A 24,090-nucleotide genomic window follows, 5' to 3' on the forward strand; every position below is an offset into this window, starting at 1 on the left:
GAATTCTCTGGCTGCCCTGCCCTGATCCCAGAGGCTGCTTGCGGGTCAAAGCTCTCCATTGGCTCGGGGACTTGTGGCTGGCTCTGTGTAGAAAGGCTCTCACTGGGTGGTCTGCTCCGAGAAGCTAGCCTTGAAAGGCGCCTCCCGCCGGAGGGGGCCGGGCTGCTTGGGGAAGTCCCTGGCTGCCCTGTCCTGGTCCCTGAAACTGCTTGCGGGCTGGAGCTCGCCGTGCTGGCTCCGGGACTTGGAGCTGGTTCTGATCAGAAAGGTTCTCACTGGGGGGCCTGCTCCGAGAAGCTGGAGAACCTGGCCATGTGGGAGGGGCCCACTGCTGGAGTACGCAGGGCTGCCTGGGGAAGACTCTAGCTGCCCTGCCCTGCTCCGATAAGCCACCTCTATCCAGGCCTGCTGCCCAGGCCGAGCTTTACATGGTGGGCAATACTCACCCGTGGCTCTATTTTAGTCTGAATCTCTCAATGCCTCCCCTTCTTGAATCCCAGGTTCTGGAGTGACTGGAGATGCAGTCACCCTCTAGTCCACCATCTTGGATTGCCCCGTGGAAAGAGCCTGCAGTCGGAGGGGGCAGGGCCACCTGGAGAAGTCTCTGGCTGTTCTGCCCTGATCCCAGAGGCTGCTTGCGGGTCGAAGCTCTCCATTGGCTCGGGCACTTGTGGCTGGCTCTGTGTAGAAAAGTAAAAATTATAATTAAAATTAAACAATATAAAATAAATAAAAACTATAAAATGTAATAAAATACAAAAATGTAATAAAAGATTGTAAGAATGTAATTGATATATACTAAATATCAAACACCTTAGTCCTCAAAATATTGATCTATGAAAAATAACTGCCTTCAAATAAAATGGTAGAAATGAGAAAAACTAAGGATATATGAATATGTATAAGTATCTAGTTAAAGATAAGAATTCTTTAAGAGGACAGAAGAAATGATGGCATGGTACAACAGGATTTGTAGATTCAAGAGGTGTACAGGTCAAATGCAGAGACGATGTAGGATGTGTTTGTAAGTGGGGAGTACAACAAAATGTGGTGAAAGAATTAAAGGGAGAAAGAGAGAAATAGAGTTTGGCTGTAGCAAGAAAAATGAGAGAGATATTAGCAAAGGAAAACAGAATTGTGAAAGAGACAATAGAAACTTAATCCAAAATATACACACCAAAAACTCTAACCCTCAAAAAACAGCATGAGGGGAGATCCAAGATGGCGGACTAGAGGGAGTCTGCATTCCTTGTCGCTCCGTAACTCCAGTTTCAAGCAGAGGATATCTCTTTCTTGGTGAGGCAGTTTTTGCTGCTTACTGATCCCCTACTGTTTACCCCATTTGTCTGCTGTGACCACGTGCAGTCTGCCAGCATATCGACGCCTTTTTTGAGTGCAGATTGCTCATTATCATCCACCTATCATCTGCCATTTGCCTGCCTCTCGCCTGTCCATCATCTGCCTTACACCTATCCATCACCCAACTCACAAGGTTCACCTCCCAATCGTCTGACAACAGTCAGCAAACTGATCCCCGACTGCCAGTGGAGCACCAGCTGCCTGCTGTTGCCTGGAAGTTCACTGTCACAGTACCTGCAGGTTTGATTACACATGGCTGCCGACATTTTGAGACAATAGCCAGGCCCCATGGAACCCCTGGCCGGTCTGACCGAGCCCCGTCTCCAGGATCCCTCAGCCCGACCGATCACTCCCTGCCTCTGGGACCCTCACATCGACTGACTGCTCACTGCCACCAGGACCCCCAGACAAACTGACTGCGCCCTATCACCAGGACCCCAGACCAACTGCACCCAGCCTCCAGGATCCCCCAACCACACCAAACACACCCGAACTCCAGGACCCCACCTGACCAACCACACCCTGTCTCCAGGACCTCCAGTTGACCATGTCCATACCCTGAGCTGCAGCTCACTATTTGCCAACACATTTGGAAGCCAGAGTGGCCATCATGGATAATCCTGGAAGACATAGTTCCGATCTTTAGGTGGGGCAAATCCCATCCTGAGACACCTGGTGGAGACTTGAAGCTCAATGTCAGGTACCTCTCATGCATCAGGCTACTGAAGACTGGAAGGTTTCATTACTATATGACTATTATACTGTAGATATTCTTTTTCACCTTATTGAAAAATTTTAAGTTTTTATTTCTTTACTTTTCTTGCTCCCTTTTCCTTTTGTTTACCTGTTCCTTCAGAGTTTCTCTCTCCCTTTTTTGCATGCTAATATCCAATTTCTTTTGATTACACTCTCACCCTATTATGTAGAACTTCTGTATATTCTTTTCTTATCCCATTAACAGCTACATTCTGCATCCCTTTGCATCCTCTTTGTGCTCTATCAGAAACTGTAGACCTTATTGCAAATCTGTTTGTTTTACTGAAGATAATATTTGAACTCATTCTGTTTATCATGACAATTTTGTTATTGTCCTCATAGGGGCTATTTGGTCTAGGATTGCATAGTGTCTGAATTGGGCACTGCTAATATTGATCTCCCCTTAAAGAAAAGCTTTTGGAATCCTATAGGGCCACTATAAGCCTATAGGGAGAAATCTGTAATACCCCAGATCTGCACTGCTATAGGGGAAGATACATGAACAACATGAAAAAACAAGGGAAGAAAATGATCCAAACAAATCTAGATTCTATATTAATAGAATCCAATGACAGTATGTTAGAAGAAATGCCAGAAAAGGACTTCAGATTATACATGATTAAGATGATTCGCGAAGCAAAGGATGAGATAAGAGAGCAAATGCAGGCAATGGATGATAATACCAATCAGTTGAAAGAGCAACTGCAGGAAGCAAAAGATCATTTCAACAAAGATAGAGATTCTCAAAAACAACCAAACGGAAATCCTTGAATTGAATGAACAATAAACCAAATAAAAACAGAGAAGATGGTGAGAAATCATGAACAGAATCTCAAGAACTATGGGACATCATGAAAAGAACAAATTTAAGAATTATTGGGATTGAGGAAGGCACAGAGATACAAACCAAAGGAATGAACAACCTATTCAATGAAATAATATCAGAAAATTTCCCAAACCTCAAGAATGAAATGGAAAATCAAATACAAGAGGCTTACAGAACACCAAATGCACAAAATCACAACAGATCCACACCAAGGCACATTATAATGAAAATGCCTAATATTCAAAATAAAGATAGAATTTTGAGGGCCGCGAGAGAAAAGCATCAGATTACATATAGGGGGAGACCAATACGGATAGCAAGCTGACTTCTCAACCCAGACTCTAAAAGCTAGAAGGACCTGGAACAACATATTTCAAGCTCTGAAAGAACATGTTTGCCAACCAAGAATCCTATACCCAGCAAAACTAACCTTCAGATTTGAAGATGAAATAAAATCATTCCATGATAAACAAAAGTTAAAAGTATTTACAAATAGAAAGCCTGCGCCACAGAATGTTCTCAACAAAATATTCCATGACAAGGAAATGAAAAACAACAATGTAGGTCAGCAAAGGGAGAAACGACCTTAGAGAAAAACCACTCAAAGGAGAAACCAAGCCAACTTAAAAACCAAAAATAAGCCCAAATGACTGGAAATACAAATCATATCTCAATAATAACCCTGAATGTTAATAGCCTAAACTCATCGATCAAAAGACATAGACTGGCAAAGTGGATTAAAAAGAAGGACCCAACAATATGCTGCCTGCTAGAGACTCATCTCATAGAAAAAGACATCCACAGACTAAAGTTGAAAGGATGGGAAAAAACCTACCACGCACATGGACTCAGTAAAAAAGCAGGGGTTTCCATCCTTATATCAGATAAAGTGAACTTCAAGCCAAAGTTAGTCAGAGGGGATAAAGGACATTTCATACTGCTTAAGGGAACCACAAATCAGGAAGACATAACGATAGTAAATATTTATGCCCCAAACAATGGTGCATCCCTGTATATCAAACAAATCCTTCTCAATTTGAGGAATCACATAGACCACAACACAATAATTCTGGGTGACTTTAACGCACCACTATCACCACTAGATAGATCTTCCAAACAAAATTCAACCAAAGAAACCATAGAACTCAATAACACAATCAATAACCTAGACTTAATAGACATATATAAAATATTCCATCCATCAACGAGCAGATTCACTTTCTTCTCAGCAGCATATGAAACTTTCTTGAAAATAGACCATATGTTATGGCACAAAGCAGCCCTTAGGGAATGCACATAAATAGAGATACTGCCTTGTGTTCTGTCAGATCATAATGAACTGAGAGTGGAAATCAATGGCAAAATAAAAAACAGAAATTACTCCAACACCTGGAGACTAAATAATATGCTATTGAATGGAACATGGATAACAGAAGACATCAGGGAGGAGATAAAAAAATTCTTAGAGGTCAATGAGAACGATGATACAACATATCAAAATCTCTGGGACACTATGAAAGCGGTACTAAGAGGAAAATTTATTGCATGGAGTGCATTCCAGAAAAGAATGAAAAGTCAACAACTAAATGACCTAACATTACAGCTCAAAGCCCTAGAAAAAGAAGAACAGAATAACAGTAAAAGTAGTAGAAGACAGGAAATAATTAAAATCAGAGCTGAAATCAATGAAATTGAAACAAAAGAAACAATTCAAAAAATTCACAAAACAAAAAGTTGGTTCTTTGAAAAAGTAAAAAAAATAGACAAACCCTTAGCCACACTAACAAAGAGGAGAGAGAAAACTCAAATTACTAAAATTCATGATGAAAAAGGAAATATCACGACAAACACCCCTGAGATACATAACATAATGAGAAGCTACTTCGAAAATCTGTATTCCAACAAAATAGAATCTACCGAAGACATTTGACAAATTTCTAGAGACATATGCTCCTCCCAAACTGATCCAGGAGGACATACACAATTTAAACACATCAATATCAAGGAATGAAATAGAAGAAGCCTTTAAAAACCTACCATCCTAGAAAAGCCCAGGACCAGACGAATTCTCAGCTGAGTTCTACAAGACCTTCAAAGAAGAACTCATTCCAATACTTCTCAAAGTATTCCAGGAAATAGAAAAGGAGGGTACCCTACCAAACTCATTCTATGAAGCTAATATCACCCTCATACCCAAACCAGGCAAAGACACATCAAGGAAAGAAAATTTTAGACCAATATCCTTGATGAATATAGATGCAAAGATCCTTAACAAAATATTGGCAAACCGTATCAAAAACATATTCAGAAAATCATGCACCACGATCAAGTGGGGTTCATCCCTGGAATGGCAGGATGGCTTAACATCTGTAAATCAATAAATGTAATCCATGGTGTCAGTAGTCTTAAGGATAAGAATCATATGGTTATTTCAATTGACGCAGAAAAAGCATTCGACAAAATATAACACCCCTTCATGCTCAAAACACTAGAAAAAATAGGGATAGTAGGAACATACCTGAACATTGTAAAGGCTATTTATGCTAAGCCCATGGCCAACATCATTCTTAATGGAGAAAAACTGAAACCATTCCCTTTAAAAACGGGAACAAGACAGGGATGTCCTCTTTCACCACTTCTATTCAACATTGTCCTCGAACTTTAGCCAGAGCAATTAGGCAGACTAAAGAAATTAAAGGGATACGAATAGGAAAAGAGGAACTTAAGCTGTCACTATTTGCGGATGACATGATTCTATATTTAGAGGATCCAAAAAACTCCTCAAGAAAACTTCTAGACCTCATCAATGAATTCAGCAAAATAGCAGGCTATAAAATCAACACGGATAAATCTAAAGCATTTTTATATGCAAGTGATGAAACATCTGAAAGGGAATTGAGGAAAACAACTCCATTTGCAATAGCCTCAAATAAAATAAAATAAAATAAAATACTTGGGAATCAATCTAACCAAAGAGGTAAAAGATCTCTACAATGAAAACTACAAAACATTGAAGAAAGAAATTGAGGAAGACGTTAGAAGATGGAAAGATCTCCCATGTTCTTGGATAGGCAGAATTAATATTGCCAAAATGGCCTACTACCAAAAGTGCTATACAGATTCAATGCAATTCCAATTAAAATCCCAATGACGTACCTTACAGAAATAGAGCAAGCTCTCATGAAATTCTTCTGGAAGAATAAGAAAACCCAGAATAGCTAAAGCAATCCTTAGCAGGAAGAATGAAACAGGGGGTATCACAATACCAGATCTTCAACTATACTAGAAAACAAAAGTAACAAAAACAGCATGGTATTGGCACCAAAATAGACAGGTAGATCAATGGTACAGAATAGAGGACAAGGACACAAACCCAAATAAATACAATTTTCTCATCCTAGACAAAGGTGCCAAAAACATGCAATGGAGAAAAGATAGCCTGTTCAACAAATGGTGCTGTGAAAACTGGAAATCCATATGTGACAGAATCAAAGTAAACCCCTATCTCTGACCCTGCACAAAAATCAATGCACAATGAATCAAGGACCTTGAAATCAGACCAGAGACCCTGCATCTTATAGAATAAAAAGTAGGTCCAAACTTCAACTTGTTGGCTTAGGATCAGACTTCCTTAACAGGACTCCCATAGCACAAGAAATAAAAGCAAGAATCAATAACTGGGATAGATTCAAACTAAATAGCTTTCTCTCAGCAAAGGAAACTATCAGCAATGTGAAGAGAGAGCCTACAGAGTGGGAGAAAATCTTTGCCACTCGTACTTCAGATAGAGCACTAATTTCCAGAATATATAAAGAACTCAAAAAACTACACAAAGAATGCAAATAACCCAATCAACAAATGAGCTAAGGACATGAACAGACTCTTCACAGAAGATCTACAAGCAATCAACAAACACATGAAAAAATGTTCACCATCTTTAGTAATAAGAGAAGTGCAAATCAAAACTACCCTAATATTCCATCTCACCCCAATCAGAATGGCGGTTATCAAGAATACAAGCTATAATTAGGTGTTGGGAGAGGATGTGGGGAAAAAGGTACACTCGTACATTGCTGTTGGGGCTGCAAATTAGTGCAGCCGCTCTGGAAAGCAGTGTGGAGATTCCTTAGAAGACTTGGAATGGACCCACCATTTGACCCAGCTATCCCACTCCTTGGCCTATACCCAAAGGACTTAAAATCAGCATACTACAGAGATACAGCCATATCAATATTCATAGCTGCTCAATTCACAATAGCCAGATTGTGGAACCAACCTAGATGTCCTTCAATTGATGAATGGATAAAGAAACTGTGGTATATATATATACAATGGAATATTACTCTGCTATAAAGAATAATAAAATTATGGCATTTGCAGGCAAATGGATGAAATTGGAGAATATCATGCTACGTGAGATAAGCCAATCTCAAAAAACCATAGGTCGAATGATCTCGCTGATAAGCGGGTGATGACACATAATGGGAGGTAGTGGGGCAAGAATGGAGGCAGAAGGGACTGTATAGAGGGAAAATAGGGGTGTGAGGGGTGGGGGGGGGAGGAAAAATAACAGAATGAATCAAACATCATTACCATATGTAAATGTATGACTTTGCAAATGGTATGCTGTTACTCCATGTACAAACAGAAACAGAATGTATCCCATTTGTTTACAATAAAAATAAATTTAAAAAAAAACAGCATGAATAAATACCTTTAAGCTACCTTTAAGAATGGCTTAAACTGAAAAAGCATAAAGAAATATGTATGTGTGCTAGTGTCTAAAGGTCCATCCTGTATCCATCAGTACACATTTAAAAACAAAACAGAACAAAAACGAAAACAAAGTAACAGATTGGTCTGTTACTTGCCCATGAGACTACTTGCCCATTGTCTGAGCCAAATTGCCTTTGTGTTTCTCGGCTTCCTTCTCAGCACCATGATGTGTGGAGTTGTGGAAGATGCTTTTGGCTTCACTTCCAGGGTATAGTTGCCGCTGGTTTCTGTGAGATGAGTTTCTGCCCGGGGTGGGGATTTGGCCTGGTATTGCCCCAGGCATTTTATTGTGCGGGGAGTTTTCCAGTGTTAATGTATCAATTCACTTCTAGGATTGTACCCCACTACTCTCCCCAGGGCACCACTCATGGGAAGGGGTAGTTGGTCCTTCACAGTTTGGTTGTTTGGGGATACTTCTCCTTTTTGGCTTCTCAAAGACTCTTTCAGAGCACTGAGCTTAGGTACTTTGCTGTGGTCTTGCACACTGCCGGGTTCAGTGGGAGATAGGAAGGAGAGAGAAATTCTCTGTGCCAAAGATTCTCCTGATTTGCTAGGCTCACTTTAGATCTCACCATTGGCATCTGCAGGATTCATGGGTTGTTCTCAGTCCTGAACTCACAGGTATAAGTTCTGGGTCTGAGTTTGTGCTGCAGTTATCATGGCGGTATTAACGTGTTTGGAGCTTGGGCTCCCTGTACGTGATTGGCAGACCCTGACTTTCCTGCACCAGTTTATTGGTCCAAATAGCCTCTGGGTTGGCCCAGGGTGGGCTGCCCCTCTGATCCTTGGATTCCCCATACCACAATTTTCCCAGCACTTTTTGATCTTTTCCAACCTTGTGTATTAATTTTCCACAGAGCTGTGAGAAAAGTCACTTCCCAATTATGCACCATCTTGTCTCTCCCAAACTCTGATTCTTGTGATCAAGTCAGAAAGATTTCAGACATGTCACCAGAGTAACAGGAATGAGTTTATTGAAGGGATAGGAAAATGGAGAAAGGGCATTGAAGCAAGAGAGTGGGTGCTCTCAGAGAGGAGAGGGATAAGTGCACCTCTCCTACATTCCAGTTTTATTGGGGATTCCAGGTAAGTTTCCAAAGAGCCCTGCCCCAGGTCTACCTCTTGACTTTTTACTGACAGCAGAATGACGTCAGACTTTCAAATCCCCACTGTCATGGCAACTCTAGGTCACCTTAGCCCATGCTGATAGGTTCTAATTGAATTCTTAATCATAAGTTCTTATGGTTAAGATGAATTATCCTTATCTCCCTGAGTTTGGGGATCTGGTCTATGGAAAGGGTCACACAATTCTCCCCCTTCAGGGTAACTTGAGCTCCTCTTATGAACATTATCTCTGGCCTGCATTTCTCTTGCAGATAACAGGTAGTTTCCTAAAGGGTGTGACATAGCCTGTCCACTTAGGCCAGACAGGACAACAGGTAAATTTGCTTCTTGGAAAAGAAAGCATGTGGGTTCAGCACAGTGGGCCCATTTTATAGAATTGTTCTCTTAACCTCATGTTCCCAGCATTTGCATCTGTCTGTCTCCTAACAGTATTCACATTTGTTGATAAGACTGATGCTTTTGGTCTTCATTATCCCACTTTATCTTATAATGATGTATAATTTTATGATATTTCTGTTTCTTCCTCTACCTATTGTGTATGCTTTGCTGTTTTACTTTTGAACTTTGAAAAGTATTTATTTTTGTTTTAGAAGTCATCTTTGTATGTTTGTTATCTGGTTCATCAAGATTTTAATGGTGTTCTATGACTTCTTCCTGTTTTCTGAATGACAGTCATTGATCTTACCTTTTTTTCCTCTCCTATTTTAAAGTACATTTTTTTCTGTTTTGTCTCAAAATACAACATTTGTATAATAATTTGTTCACCCTTGTTCCCACCTTTGTGGAGGGTGAAGAGGGAAGAATAATGCAATCTGTGTATTTTTATGTTGAATTTTTATGTTTTTTTTTTCTTTTTTGTAGTACTAGAGTTTGAACCTGGAGCATTCTAACACCAAGCTACACTCCCAGTACTTTTTATTTTTTATTTTGAGACAGGGTTTCATTAAATTGCTCAAACTGGCCTCAAAATTATGTTCCTTCTGCCTCAGCCTCCTGAGTCACTGGCATTACAGCAGTGCCCGTACCATGTCTGGTCCAGGTCATATATTAACTGACTAAAACTTGTCCTCTAGTAGAGATTTCCTTGAGAAGGGCTTAGAGCACAGAATTCTTCAAGTTTCTATATGGGTTTTTTTGTTTGTTTGTTTGGGTTTTTTGGTGGTACTGGGCATTGAACTCAGGGGCACTCAAACACTGAGCCACATCCCCAGCCCTGTTTTGTATTTTATTTAGAGTCAGGGTCTCACTGAATTGCTTAGTGCCTTACTTTTGCTGAGGCTGACTTTGAACTCATGATCCTCCTGTCTCAGCCTCCCAAGCCACTGGGAAGTTTCTTATATGTTTAAAACTTTTTTTCTCTAACCTTAAATGTTTGAAGGACAGCTTAACTTGACATAAAATCCTTGGCCTGTACTTTCTTTTATTGAGATTTAAAAAAGTACTCATTCCTTTTTGCTTTGTCTTGTATGTTGTTTCGATATGTCTTATGGTAGTAAGATTCTTTTGCCTGGTAGGTTATTTGATCTTTTCGTGTGTAAACCTTGGGATCTTTTCCTGTATATTTGAAGCTTAATAGTTTTACTAGGTATGTAAGTTATCTATTTTATGTATCAAAATGCTTAAAAACAGTGGATTAAGAATAGTAGTTTAAGTATATGTTATCTCAAAGTTTCTGCAAGCAGTGAATTTGGGTGCTAGTAGATCTGGTCTGGGGGCTTTCATGAGGTTGCAGCTGAGTTGGTGGCTCTGACTGTAATCATCTTAAGGCTTGACTTGGCAGGACTCATGTCCATGCTAGCGAGTTGGTGTTTGATGCTTCAGGCGTGATCCAGATAAAACTTCTGATGATGGTTGGCCTTCCCAGAATCAGTAATCCAAGAGAGAGCAAAATGGAAGCTATAATGATTTTATAACTTATCCTTAGTGTTTTAGTTGTTTTACCTGAGCAGCTGAATTGGATCCTATTACCCAATCAGATCTGGAAGCAGAAGTTGCTCAGCCATTATTTATTTATTTCATAATCCTTACCCCTACTCTGCCTGCCATCCTGTCTTCCTCCTCCTCTTGATATTTCAATTACATATATATGTTTGACATTTTAGGATCTGTACTCTATTATGTTGTCCAGAAGAGCACTGACATTTTATCAGTCAGTTAGGCTGAACTCGATTTGTAAACTTTGTCTTTCTGTAGTGGGCAGTAGCTCACTCTGCTCTGAATTCAGTTAGTGATCTCCGGGTTTTAATCCAAGCACTTAGTGGGTCTGCATGGTACTGACAAGAACCTGCTTTCTGGTGAAATGTATAGAAATTCACCCACTCCCATTTATTTCTTCCGACACTCAACCCCCATCCAGTTTCTACTTTCTTTTGGTCACTTTCCAATACCTTCAAATATTTTGTCTGGAGTTTGTAGTATGTAGGATGATTTGTTTTCAATGAAAGCATTATGATCCTTGCTTTTTTGTTTTTATTATTTGACTTTTGTTTAAAGAAGTTTAATTAAACTTTTCCTTATTATGCTGTTTTAAAATTGCAGAACCACCCAGCCCTTTCTGGTGCTTTATTTTTGTATACAGCTCTTAGCCCCAGCTAACATAGATATGAGTTTAAACATTAGGGTTTTTTTTTTTTTTTTCTGATTTCCCCAGCTAGAATGAAAGTACCACAAGAGTAGATCTTTCTTTCTCTCTTCACAGTTATTTCTTTAGTTCTAGAACAACTCATATCGAATGTTTAATAAACATTTGTTGTATGAATGAATTAATCAGTGCATTGATTTCCTTCTTTTTGAAAAAATCTCCTTGCATAGTGCCCGAAAAGCAGTGGATGAGGAAGAGGAAGCAGTTGAAGAACGTCGGAATATGCGCACTATTTGGGTGGCTGGCAGAAAGGGTCTAACTGAAAGGGAAGCAGCAACCCTTATAGTGGAAGAAGCCAGAATGATTCTGCAGCAGGACTTAGTTGAAATGGGAGTGCAGTGGGATCCTCACTCCCCTTTAAGTTCTGGCACAAATTCATCGTCCAGAAGTGAGTCCGAAGTAAAGGAACACAGGTTTATAACCCAAACTTCAAGTTCTCATAAAAGATTAAGATCAGAGAACAAAAAAAATACAAGATTTAGTGATTCTTATGTTAAGCATTCACCAGATATAGTGCAAGATTTAGATAAAACTAGAGAGCATACAAGTTTCTTTGATTACAACTCCCAGGATGGGAATCAGGAACATCAGAGACTTTCAATTTCCAGAGCAAGAAAGCGGGCTTCCTTGGGCATACATAAAAGGAAGCCCAGAACCTCTCTGAACAAAGGAAAATCAAGCACTAGGAAATTTGTTCAGAGTTTCTCGCTAAAGGACACAAAAAAAGCAGCTTTGAATTTCAGTTCAGAAGAGATGAACACAGGCTTTCATCCTTGGAATCACAGAAAGGATCAAAAACAATCCAGGGACGGTAGCCCTGTAAAAGACTCTGAGCAGTGTGGAACTGATTTGGAAGGACAGATTATATTTAGTCCTGATCTTTGTGAAGAACGATTTACCTTGAATGAGAAGAATATGGAATTTAGAAGTCGACAGTCATTTGCCAAAAATATATGTGTTTATGCTAAGGGAAAATACAAGAAAACATCATTGCTGTTACAAACAGAGCAAAATTGTTTAAGGAAGAGAACAATAACTAATGATGTTCTAGAGGAATGTTCTGTCATAGGATCCCAAAGCAAAACTGTGACTTGTCCAGCCACCAGTGTGGTTATTAAAAATGGGGGAGAATTAGCTGTTGTTGAGACAGAAAAAATAAATGAAGTACTGATACAAAATGATTCAAAAAATCAGAATGTTTCTGTGAAACAAAATGATACTCATCCAGTTAATCAGTGCCTGGAAAAGCGATGTGATAAGCTGACAAACACTTACACCAAACTGAAAAAAATAATACACAGACAAATGCCCTGTGAGGTAGTCAGTAGTGACATGCACAAAGACTCAATTGTTACCGCTATCAAATGTGAAAGTATAACGTTTAATAGTGAGGAAAATAAATCAAATCATTTTCAGGCATTAGGAGATAATATAAACAGAACTAGGGTAACCAGTAGAATATTTCCGTCAACGGGAACATTTGGTAAATCAGGAGGCCAGCATGAGAATTTTCTAAATTCTTCTAGCATAAAAGAAAAAACAGATGCTTATGTAACAAAGAAAACTGAAAATAATCATGTTTCTGACTTAGGTTTAGTCTGTGATTTTGAAGATAGTTTCTACCTGGATACTCAGTCAGAGAAAATAATTCAACAGATGGCAACTGAAAATGCCAAACCAGGAGTAAAGGCCACCATCCTGGCAGCAGGGACAATGCAGAAGAGCATAGACAAACAGGATATGAACCCTTTCCACAATGAGTTTCATGTTTTTGGTGAAAAGCATTCCCCAGGGATCACTAACAAAGAGAGTCTGGACCTTAAGACCTTTGAAACTGTGAAACAGAGCACTGAACAGGGGATTGATAGACCAACTCCAGAAAGCCTGGTTTTTCATTCTCCAATACTGTTGGGGGAAAATAGCCCTGGCTTTAAAGGCAATGAACTTTCTGTTACTGACTCACAATTAAATAGTTTTCTTCAAGGTTATCAAACCCAAGAGATGGTGAAACCAGTCACACCTCTAATTCCTCAGAAGAGAACTCCCACTGATATGGAAGGAGAATGTCAGCCTGGTCCTGAGACAAGTTTGAATATGAGTGATAGTTTACTGTTTGACAGTTTTAGTGAAGACTTCCTGGTAAAAGAACAACCACCTGATATACAAGTGAAAGAACCCCTTCCTTCTGAAATAACATCAAACCATTTCAATGATTCTCTTTGTCTACAACAAGAGGACCCAATGAAAATATCGAATGTGAATGAACATCAAGGCATTTGGCAGCAATTGACCTGTTTCAATGATGAATCTATTATGTTTTCAGAAGTGGATTCCGTTCAGATGGTTGAAGCTTTGGACAATGTAGATATATTTCCTGTCCAAGAGAAAAGTAATTCTGCGGTATCTCTTAAAGCATTAGATCTAAGTGATTCAGTGATTTTAAGTAATGGCCATCTGCATGGAGAAGTAATTGGAGGAGATCAAGATGAAAGGGCTCCAACGTCCAAATTAACAGGGACAAGGCAAAATAATTCATTCATCTGGTCAGGGACATCAATTGACCTAAGTCCAGGACTACAAAGGATTTTAGATAAAGTATCTAGTCCTTTTGAAAATGAAAAGCCAAAATTAACGACTATAAACTTGTCTAGTTTAAAAGGCAAAGGTACAGAGTTACATGAGAAGAAAGAAGTGACTTTAAATTTGGAAACAAATCAAGTGCAGGCAATTTCATTTTTCCCTAATAAGGAAGTAAAAAGCAAGATTGAGGCATTAGAGAGCGATGCCAACCATGGTGAAATCTCATCCCTCTTGCCTTGTAAAGAGAACTTGATAGCTGATGATAATGGTCTCATTCCTCCTACACCCACTCCAGCATCTGCTTCTAAGCTGGCATTTCCGGAAGTCCTTGGAGTACCTGTAAAAGTTCAGAAAACAAGTACTGCTTTACAGCATGGTGCAGGATACACATGTGGCTCATCTTTAGGTATTAAAAAACATGATTTAAGTTCAGAGCGTAGAAGCGGTTTCCAGGAGGACAATCCTGTTACAGAAACAAGTTTTTCACTGCTGTTGTCACAGGATGGGTTACAGTTAACTCCAGCCTCATGCAGCTCAGAAAGTCTGGCCATAATAGATGTAGCAAGTGACCAAACTCTCTTTCAAACATTCATTAAGGAGTGGCAGTGCAAAAAACGATTTTCCATCTCACTGGCTTGTGAAAAGATTAGAAGTTTGACATCTTCTAAAACTGCTACTATTGGTGGCAGATTTAAGCAAGGTAAGAATTTTTTAAAGTTTTTGTTTTTTTCACTCTTACCTATTAATTAGTTAGTGGACTGAGGTGAATTTTAGATTTTTCTGTATTGAATGTTAGATACAGTCTATTCAAAATTTAGTAATTAGCTATAGTCAGCTTGTCAACCTGTTGTGGAAAATCAGGTTTGATTAGATTTCTTGAATCTGTATTTATGAATGAATTTGTTCATAAAGTTTTGAGTATTTGTCTGATCTTCAGTTCATGGAACACATGTGTTAATGACAAGTTTGATGTACTTTTAGTGTTGAACAGCATTTTTCATTTTTCATCTATTAAGCACAAAATTGAACACATTTTCTGCATCAGACTGTATGCTAGAGGAATTAAAAATGTTTACTTAAATGTAATAAATATGTATTGAATTCTTATGTGCCAGTTTTGTAGTTATTTAGTTAGTTATTTTTCTAGCTACTGGGGATGTAGTTGTAAATAAAATGGGTTGGTTTCTGCCCTTTGTAAAATGGAGAATATACTCTTTTAGAAAATGATGATGACTCTAGATTTAAAAAAGCAATCATACTTCATTCTTCACTAAGGAGTAAGTCTCTTACTAAAGTTTCTTAGTTGTTAAGAATTGGTGAATTTGCTATAAAGTTTTTGTCATGTGCAAGTAATCTGTTTAAGCTGTAGAAATTTGAAATGTAGCTTATTTTTCATTTAGTTGAAACTTCTTTACTTATAATTATAGCCTATTTTAAGAAACATTTAGGATATTTAATATGGTGACAAGCATCTTAACTGATGGGAAACCTAGAAAGATCTTACATAACTCCTAAAAATGACTACATAATGTGAATTTTAGGAGCCATAGATTTTGCCTATTAAATATAGTTCTTATTGTCATTGTTTTAACAATTTACTTCTTGTCTTTAATATTAGTTTTTTTGACTATTTCACTTTTGATTTACTTAGTTAGCTCACTTCAGGACCCCCTTATTAGAGATGACGGATTTCCCCTTCAGGGCTCTGATGACATCCTAGTGATTGGACTGGCAGTATGCTGGGGTGGAAGGGATGCCTATTATGTTTCATTACAGAAGGAACAAAAGCATTCTGGTAAGTAATCAGTATTTGACTCACTCACCGTATAATTAATGAAGCATTTGTTAGTGTGGTATTCTTTTGTTGAGAATAATTTCCTGACATTACCTAGGATTTACTTTTAGAATTAAAAAATATTTTTATTTGGAGAATAGCTTGCGTGTACAGAATTGCATTTATTAATTAGAATGATTTTTCCCCCTGCAGTGCTGGGGCTCAAACCCAGGACTCGTACCTGATAGGCAAGTGCTCTATCACTGACTAACACCCCAAGACCAAATAAATGTCTATGAAGCATTGCCCTGGTGGCCCCCTGTCTGTCACCTGAGGCTGGTAAGCCTGGACCATAGCAGTTTTTTAGTGTTTCTCCTCACATTGTCTGGGCCTGGAGCATGTCCAAAGGCAATGTTGAGCTAGACAGAGATAGTTAATAGTGTTGAATCACACAGCCCTTAGGAGAGACTTTGAAATGGAAAGAATAGATCTTTGTGATCTGATTATGGTTGTTGGATATTCAGCTGTTTGGCTGGTTTTGACCAGAAACAAAATTAATAAGGATGTCAGATAGCATCTTTTCTTCAGTAATCATGGAATATTTGCAGTTGTTTTTCAGGAAAATACGTTGGGCTGAGTAGTTACTTGAACTTCTTTTGTTTTTGACATGACATTACATTATATACCTCCATTTAAATTCATTTCAAAATAACTATGTTTAACTCATTCTGAAAAATGTTAGCTTTATTTTTAGAAGTGTTTTTGTTTGTTTGTTTGTTTCATTTTGTACTAGGGAATGAACCCAGGAGTGCTCTGTAGCACTGAGCTACATCCCTAGTCCTTTCTATTTTTTTATCTTTAGAGTTTTGCTATGTTGCCCAGGCTAACCTTGAATTTGTCATTCTCTTGCCTCAGCCTCTTGAATAGCTGAGATTAGAGCAGACCTCAAGAGCACTGCCACCATGTCCAGCTATTTTTAGAAGTCTTGATATTTAGAATTTTGTCTCATGTAGTAAAATAGAGCATTATAAATCTTCTAACCCAAACCATAACTTTTAGATTATAAAGCATTTCATCTACATAGTTGAAATGACCTGCATAAGGTACTGTATTTGTGATCACTTGGAATCACATCCTTAGGCTTCTGAGTCTTTTTCAATCTTTCCACTAGAGACTATGGCTTCAAATGAATTTATGCAATTTTTGCATTAATACTTTCTTTTTCTCCTCAAGAAATTAGTGCCAGTTTGGTCCCACCTTCTCTGGATCCAAGCCTGACTGTGAAAGAAAGGATGTGGCATCTTCAGTCATGCTTGCAGAAGGAATCTGATAAGGAACATTCTGTCATCATCTATGATTTCATCCAGATCTATAAGATTCTTCTTCTGTCCTGTGGGATCTCTCTGGAACAAAGTTATGAAGACCCTAAGGTTCTATGTTATATTTTATTTTTATATACTTAAACATTGTTAGTGTTTAGAGTTAATTATTCTTAAGTGATGTGGTGTTTATTTAGCTTCATTAATGCAATGTAAATCTTTTAGAGAAGTCATTTTTCTGTCCACTAATCTCATCCACACATAATATAATATCATTATACAAATGTCTCTGTGTAGATAAAAATAGAGATGTCACAAATCCTAAACCCTAAAGTTCATGACTGCTTAGAGATTTTTTTTTTAATTAATTTTGGTCATAAGTTGTAAGTTTTGTTAAGTGAAAAGAGAATTGTTAGATTTAAGTATATGATAACATGATTTTTCAAATGTTCATGAGGGCAGAGGCAGAAAATAGGAAAAGTACATGAATAAAAGATGCCAAAAGAGAGTATAATTGGGGCCATCGGGGTAGGTCACATTGTCTCTGAGTATGTTCCTTTGTGGTAGCAGAGTGTGACACATTCTTCATAATGATGACCCTGAGTTATCAGGGGTTGCTTATGTCATTGTGATCTAAACTGAGCAGTAAAGTGCTTGTTCAGAAGACATCATCTATAATATCTTTAAAGATACATCCTTTCCCCCTAACCTGTTGATAACAGATATCTGAGGCATGCAGAATGTTAGAGTTGAGAAATTATACTATTTGACAGTTACTACTAACATAGTCAATAATAATAGAATAAGTTTTAGTTTATTAGTTTTTTTTTTTTTTTTTTTCCCCACATGATACTGGGAACCTAGGGCCTTGCATATACTCTGATTGCTCTGCCACTAAGTTATGTCCCCAGCCCCGGTTTTTTAGGTTTCTTTCCTTTTTTCTTTTCTTTTTTTTTTTTTTGCAGATTTTAAATTGATCTCTACTAGATATTAAAGATTGTCACTTGATTTTGATGTTCAGCAATACAAAACAAGAATATGGGTTATGTGAGCCTCTCTTTAAAACTATGGTAGCCTCCTAGATTTATATAGCACCTTCTTTATAAACTACTTGAAATATTTCATAAGTTGTTTTATTGGCCATTTATTAGAGAATCGTAATTATGCATACTAATTTGGTTCATTTTGCAAAATCATGCATGCAAGGAATTTGATTTCAATCCCTATTGCCTCCTCTCTTCTCCCCTCCTCCTTCTCCCTATTCCCACTCCTCTATTATATTCTCCTACATATACATAAAGGTGAACTTTCCTTTGGTACACTTATATGAATATAATATGATTCTGTTAAACTCATTTAATTATCATTTCCTTTTCTTCCTCCCTCCTTTATTCTCCTCCTCCTCCTTCTATTCCACTGATCTTCTTTGTATCTTTATGATATCCAGTCCCCTCCTGAACTGCTTTCTTTCCCTTATTTTGCTCTAGTTTCTACATGTGAGAGAAAACATTTGACCCTTGATTTTCTAAGTCTGGCTTATTTCACTTAGAATGATTTTCTCCAATTCCATCCGTATACCAGCAAGTGCCATTATTTTGTTCTTCCTTATGGCTGAGTAAAACTCCGGGGTTAATGACATTTTTGATGAAAGCAGATAAACTATTAATTTACAAAATCTCATTTTTATAAGAAACATTAGCCAATTTTACATAAGATTCTCTCATTCAATATTCCTCTATAAAACTTTATTCTTAATCTACAAAAGAAGTGAGTGAGTCATATAATAATTTTCAGAAGTATTGACAGTGTCTAGATTTCCTTATTCTATATCCAGTTCTGGATCTCCTAGGTCTAGTATTAGAAATGACAATTTTCCTAATCTCATGGGGAAGTTAAAAATAATTAAATGACCAGTTGGATGTGCCTGGTGACAGACTCCCATGTTGAAGGGAAAATGTAAAGGCGTTCTAAAATTCTGGGGTAAAATATATATGCCTCACTCTGATATTGAACTAAGTAAACCCAAAACCATACAAACCCATGTTTATTATAGTACATTAGCTCACTTCAGCCTTGGTGGAGAAGCCTCTATTTTCATTCTCAGACACATTGCTTCAGTTGGCTGAGAGGCACTTGATTTTCAAACCTTCAGAATGAGCCACCCCAGAGTGTCACAGTGATGGGAAAGTTGTAACTTTTCCTTTCTGTGCTTGTGAAGGCCACTGGTGTTATTGGTACCAAAAATGAGTCCTATTACAGTTTATGCTTTCTGTCTCCTTTCCTGAGAAGAACACGGAATAAGTGGTAAGTGAAATTGAGGGAAATTGTAAATGAACTTTCTGAAATAGAAAGGATCAAAAAATGTCTTTGAAAAAATCAGGAAAACATTCTGATTCCTGTCCCATTTAGGTGGCATGCTGGCTACTAGATCCTGACTCTAAGGAACCAACTCTTCATAGCATAGTTACCAGTTTTCTTCCTCATGAGCTCCCGCTCCTAGAAGGATTAGAGACCGGTCAAGGAATTCAGAGCCTGGGGCTGAACGTCTGCACTGAGCATTCTGGGCGGTACAGAGCTTCTGTAGAGTCCATTCTCACTTTCAGTGCCATGAATCAACTCAACTCTTTGTTGCAGAAGGAAAACCTTCAAGGTAAAATTGTTCCTGGATTTTTTGTTACAGCCTGGGGCCTGAGTGTGTATGTACGTGTGTGTGAATATATTTGAATTTTATCAAGGGATTTTTATTCACGCTCCTAAGACATTTTTCATGTTTTTGTTTTTTTTAAAGTGATCTGTTTTCTTTTTAGAGCTCTTAACAGTTATTTCTTCTTTTTGTTTTATTGGTTCTTTTTAGTTGTATGTAACGGTAGGGTCCATTTCGATATAATTGTATAAGCATGGAATATATCTTATTCTAATTAGGACCCTAGTCTTGTGGATGTACATGATGGTGGGATTCACTGTGGTGTATTCACATACATACATAGGAAAGTTCTTTTTTCTCTCCCCTCCCTTCCCTTTATTCTCCTTTGTCTAATCCACTGAACTTCTGTTCTTCCCCCTCTCAGCCCTTGCCTTATTGTAGGTTAGCTTCCACATACTGGAGAAAACATTCAACATTTGGTTTCTTGGGATTGACTCATTTCACTTAGCATGATAGTCTCCAGATCCATCCACTTACTGGCAAATGACATAAAGTCATTCTTATTTGTGGATGAGTAATACTCCATCATGTAAATATACTACATTTTCTTTATCCATTCATCTGTCGAAGGGCACCTGTGTTGACTCCATATCTTAGGTTAGCTATGGTCAATTGTGTTGCTCTAAATATTGATGTGGCTGTGTCACTGTAGAATGCTGATTTTGACTCCTTTGGATGTATATCAAGGAGTGTATAGCTGGGTTATATGGTGGTTCCTAGTTTTCTGATGATTCTCCATACTGCTTCCCAGAGTGGTTGTACTAATTTTCAGGCCTACCAACAATGTATGAGAATACCCTTTTCCCCACATCCTTACCAACACTTATTGTTACTTGTATTCTTGATAATTGCCATTCTGACTGGACTGAGAAAAAATCTCAGTGTTTTAATTTGCATTTCTTTACTTGCTAGAGATGTTGAACATTTTTTCATTTATTTTTTGACTGTATTTCTTCTTTTGAGACTTGTCTATTTAGTTCCTTTGCCCATTTATTGATTGAGTTATTTGTGGGGTTTTTTTTTGGGGGGGGTGTTAAGTTTTTTGAGTTCTTTGTATATCCTGGAAGTTAATGCTCTATCTGAAGTGCAGGTAGCAAAGATTTTCTCCCTTTCCATAGTCTCTCTCTTCATGTTCAACAGTTGTTTCTTTACCAAGGGTTATTCATGTCTTCTCTTTCCTGCTTTTGATAAATAACACAAATTTGCTGAGAAGACTGCTGGCTGACTTTGATTCTTTGACTTCAGAGGACATAACAGATGCTATGGTAAACATGGTGAAGGGGAACAAAGTTGGTTTTATTTTAAGGAGATTTTACCATGAATTTATTGATTGGGCAGTAGATACTTGAAACAGCAGACCAATGAGTTTACACAGACCAGGTTTTGGATCTGGGCTGTCTTACCTATTAGCTAAGGGTTACTGGGCAAGCTACTGAATCTCTCCAAGTCTGGTTTTTATAAAGATGTTCTAAGGATTAAATGAGGGAAGTAAGTGCTTACCATTATATTAGTTGATTATTATGATTGTTTTTAACCTCCAGCACAAACCCTTCCTGCCAGTGTGGGGTTGGATAACAAAGACCAGACCTACCAGTGTGTTCAGGGGAGGTGTTCCTGCTTAAGTGATGTTAACTGGCAGCTCTTCTGTAGGCACCACTGTATTCTAACCTCAGCTTCTCTTAGCCCTTGAAGGCAGACTAAGGAGGGGGGATGTGGCCTCTATGTTGCAGGACCGCTTCTACATTTGTGTTCAATAATGCTGGATCACAGTTCAGTTCCCCTCAGTGTGCCCGGGCAGCCCCTAGGTAGGTGTCCTGGACAGTCTAGCTGTGCTTTTCCCAAAGACAGTGACTTTAGAAGATGTTCATAGGAATTGGTCTGGAACTTATTTTTAGATGTTTGTTACCCTTATCAGAATCATAAACGTTCAGTCTGTTTGAGAGGACTGTTCCAGACTTAAAGACTTTTTTTAACCTATGAAAAGAGGAAACTATAGTTTTCCTTTCCAGAAAAGTGTAAGAAACCTCTAAGTTTTCTTTTTTTAAAATTTCATCTTTTTAATGAGCCTTGAAAATACCACATTTCTGCAGACTTTAAAAAAATGGGTGACGAGGAGGTATTAAGTACACTTTTATTCAATCTAAAGGTGTTCTTAGAGAAACTGTAGAATTGAGTGCATTGAGAAAAGGGAAGTTTTTGGAGAAATGTGGAAGCCCTTAAATTTTATTTAGAAATAATTATTTCAAGATTTGCTTGTTTATTTAAATGGACCTCCAGATCTTTTTCTCTTCTCATCCTCTTGCCTCTTGGGTAAGTATATTCTGACAGTTGACTTTCTCTCAGTAGAGAACTGCTTTTTGTATGGGTATGAATAAATATTAAAGAATATGTCTTTGCTTAATATGATCCAGGGCAAAATATCACTGTTCTCTTGTATGGCTTGCTTAGGTTCTTTCTACAGGGTTTGAACACATATGGTATGATTTTCTAAGAAAGTAATAAATTGGTTTTTCTTCTTTTTAAAGGACTGTTGTTACACAAATTTGTATTAATCACGTTCTTTTACATGTGCAATCATCATTGGTCCATGTGTGGTCCTCTTATTATTCATTATTATTTTAATAAAAATATGAATTTTAATGAAAATATATATGAATACATCAATAAATAGTACTGCATATGTGCTCCTCATTTCTTGTACACCCTAAGATTTGTATATCCTTCACTTTTTTTTTATTAAATGTTTTAAATTTCAAAATTGGAAACAACTTATCATATTTGTTTTAGATATGTCTGCAATTATTGCTGTATTATATATTGTTTATTGTTGCTTATTTTTGAATTTATCTCACACTGGGGGTTACTTTTCTCACTTAGCATCGTGTTGATATGATTCATGCATATTCTTGTACATTTCTATACTTTATTCATTTTCACTGCTGTGTACTATGTCATGGTATGAATGTACCCAAATTTCTCCATTTTCCTAATGATGAACATTTAGATTATTTCTAGTTTCATATTGTTATAGTAAGTATTTTATATGAATATTCTTATGCATACATTTTCCTGGTGTATATGGGCAAGAATTTCTCTTAGGTGTGGGATTGCTCTGTCATGGGAATAGAAGTAATCAACATTTCAAGATTCTACTAAACTATATTCCAGAATGGTTGTATAAGTTCACTCTCTAAATAGCAACATGTAATGGCAATCTCATTCATATTGTCTAAACTTTGCCATTTAATTGGTTATAAAATGATGGTAACCTTTCTTTTGCTATCTTTTAGTTTTTATAACAAATTTATTTTAGTTTCATGAACTGAGTTGTGAATATAATCTATTTTTATTCTGTAGGAGTTTATGTATTATTGGAATGATGCGTTCCTTGAAAGTTTGATGAAATTTACCTTATAACTATTTCTCTATGTGAAGATATTTAGCTGTAATTTTAATTTCTTTAACTGGAAGACTATTAAATTATTTTTTATTACATTTTGTTAAGCCATAGAGTTTATCTGTTTCTTCTAGATTTTCAAATTTATTAGCATATAGCTATTACCAATTCTCTTTTGCATCTCCACTTTTTGTGAAAAAATTCTAATTTTTACATTTAAAAATGTTAAGAAATGCGTTTTTGATGTATTTCTATTCCTTGTGATTATTGATGCATTTGCACTCTATTTTTCTACTGTTCTACATTGTTTCTGTTCAGTTTTTATTTGCAAACGATTCACTAATAGTTGTGCTCTATTCTTAGGAGTATATATCTGTAATTCTTAGGGATCTAAATCTCCCTGTATTAGTCATTGTTATTGTTGTTGTTGTTGTGACCAAAATAGTGACAAGAACAACTTAGAGAAGGAAAAGTTTATTCTGACTCATGGTTTCAGAGGTTCATTCCATGGGCAGCCAACTCCATTGGTATGGCAGACGAGGGTGGCAGAGAAAAGTTGCTCTGCTCATGGTAGTTGAGAAGCAGAGAGGAAGTGAGCAGCCTGGGGATAAGATATAATTCTGAAGGGCACGCCCCAGTGTCCTGTTTCCTTAAGCCATACACCTGCCTATAGTCACCACCCAGCAATCCATTCTGTTATTAAACCATCAATGGATTCCACCGATTAGGTTACAGTTCTCATTATCTAATCGTTTCACCTTTGAATATTCCAGTATTGTCTGACATAAACTTTTTTTGTGGGACACCTCATATCTAAACCCAAACAGTCCCAT

The 24,090-nt window shown here is 37.5% G+C and overlaps 1 protein-coding gene across 1 annotated transcript in view; it reads left to right on the forward strand.

The window, feature by feature from the left end:
* Positions 1-24,090, forward strand: part of Polq (DNA polymerase theta) — a 162,029-nt gene that overhangs the window by 107,749 nt on the left and 30,190 nt on the right. The window contains 4 exon segments of the mRNA XM_047563134.1: positions 11,654-14,763; positions 15,715-15,858; positions 17,071-17,267; positions 19,566-19,806. Coding sequence (XP_047419090.1) covers positions 11,654-14,763; positions 15,715-15,858; positions 17,071-17,267; positions 19,566-19,806 — 3,692 coding nt within the window.

This window comes from Sciurus carolinensis, chromosome 9 (genome assembly GCF_902686445.1).
Source record: "Sciurus carolinensis chromosome 9, mSciCar1.2, whole genome shotgun sequence".
NCBI classification, from domain to species: Eukaryota; Metazoa; Chordata; class Mammalia; order Rodentia; family Sciuridae; genus Sciurus; species Sciurus carolinensis.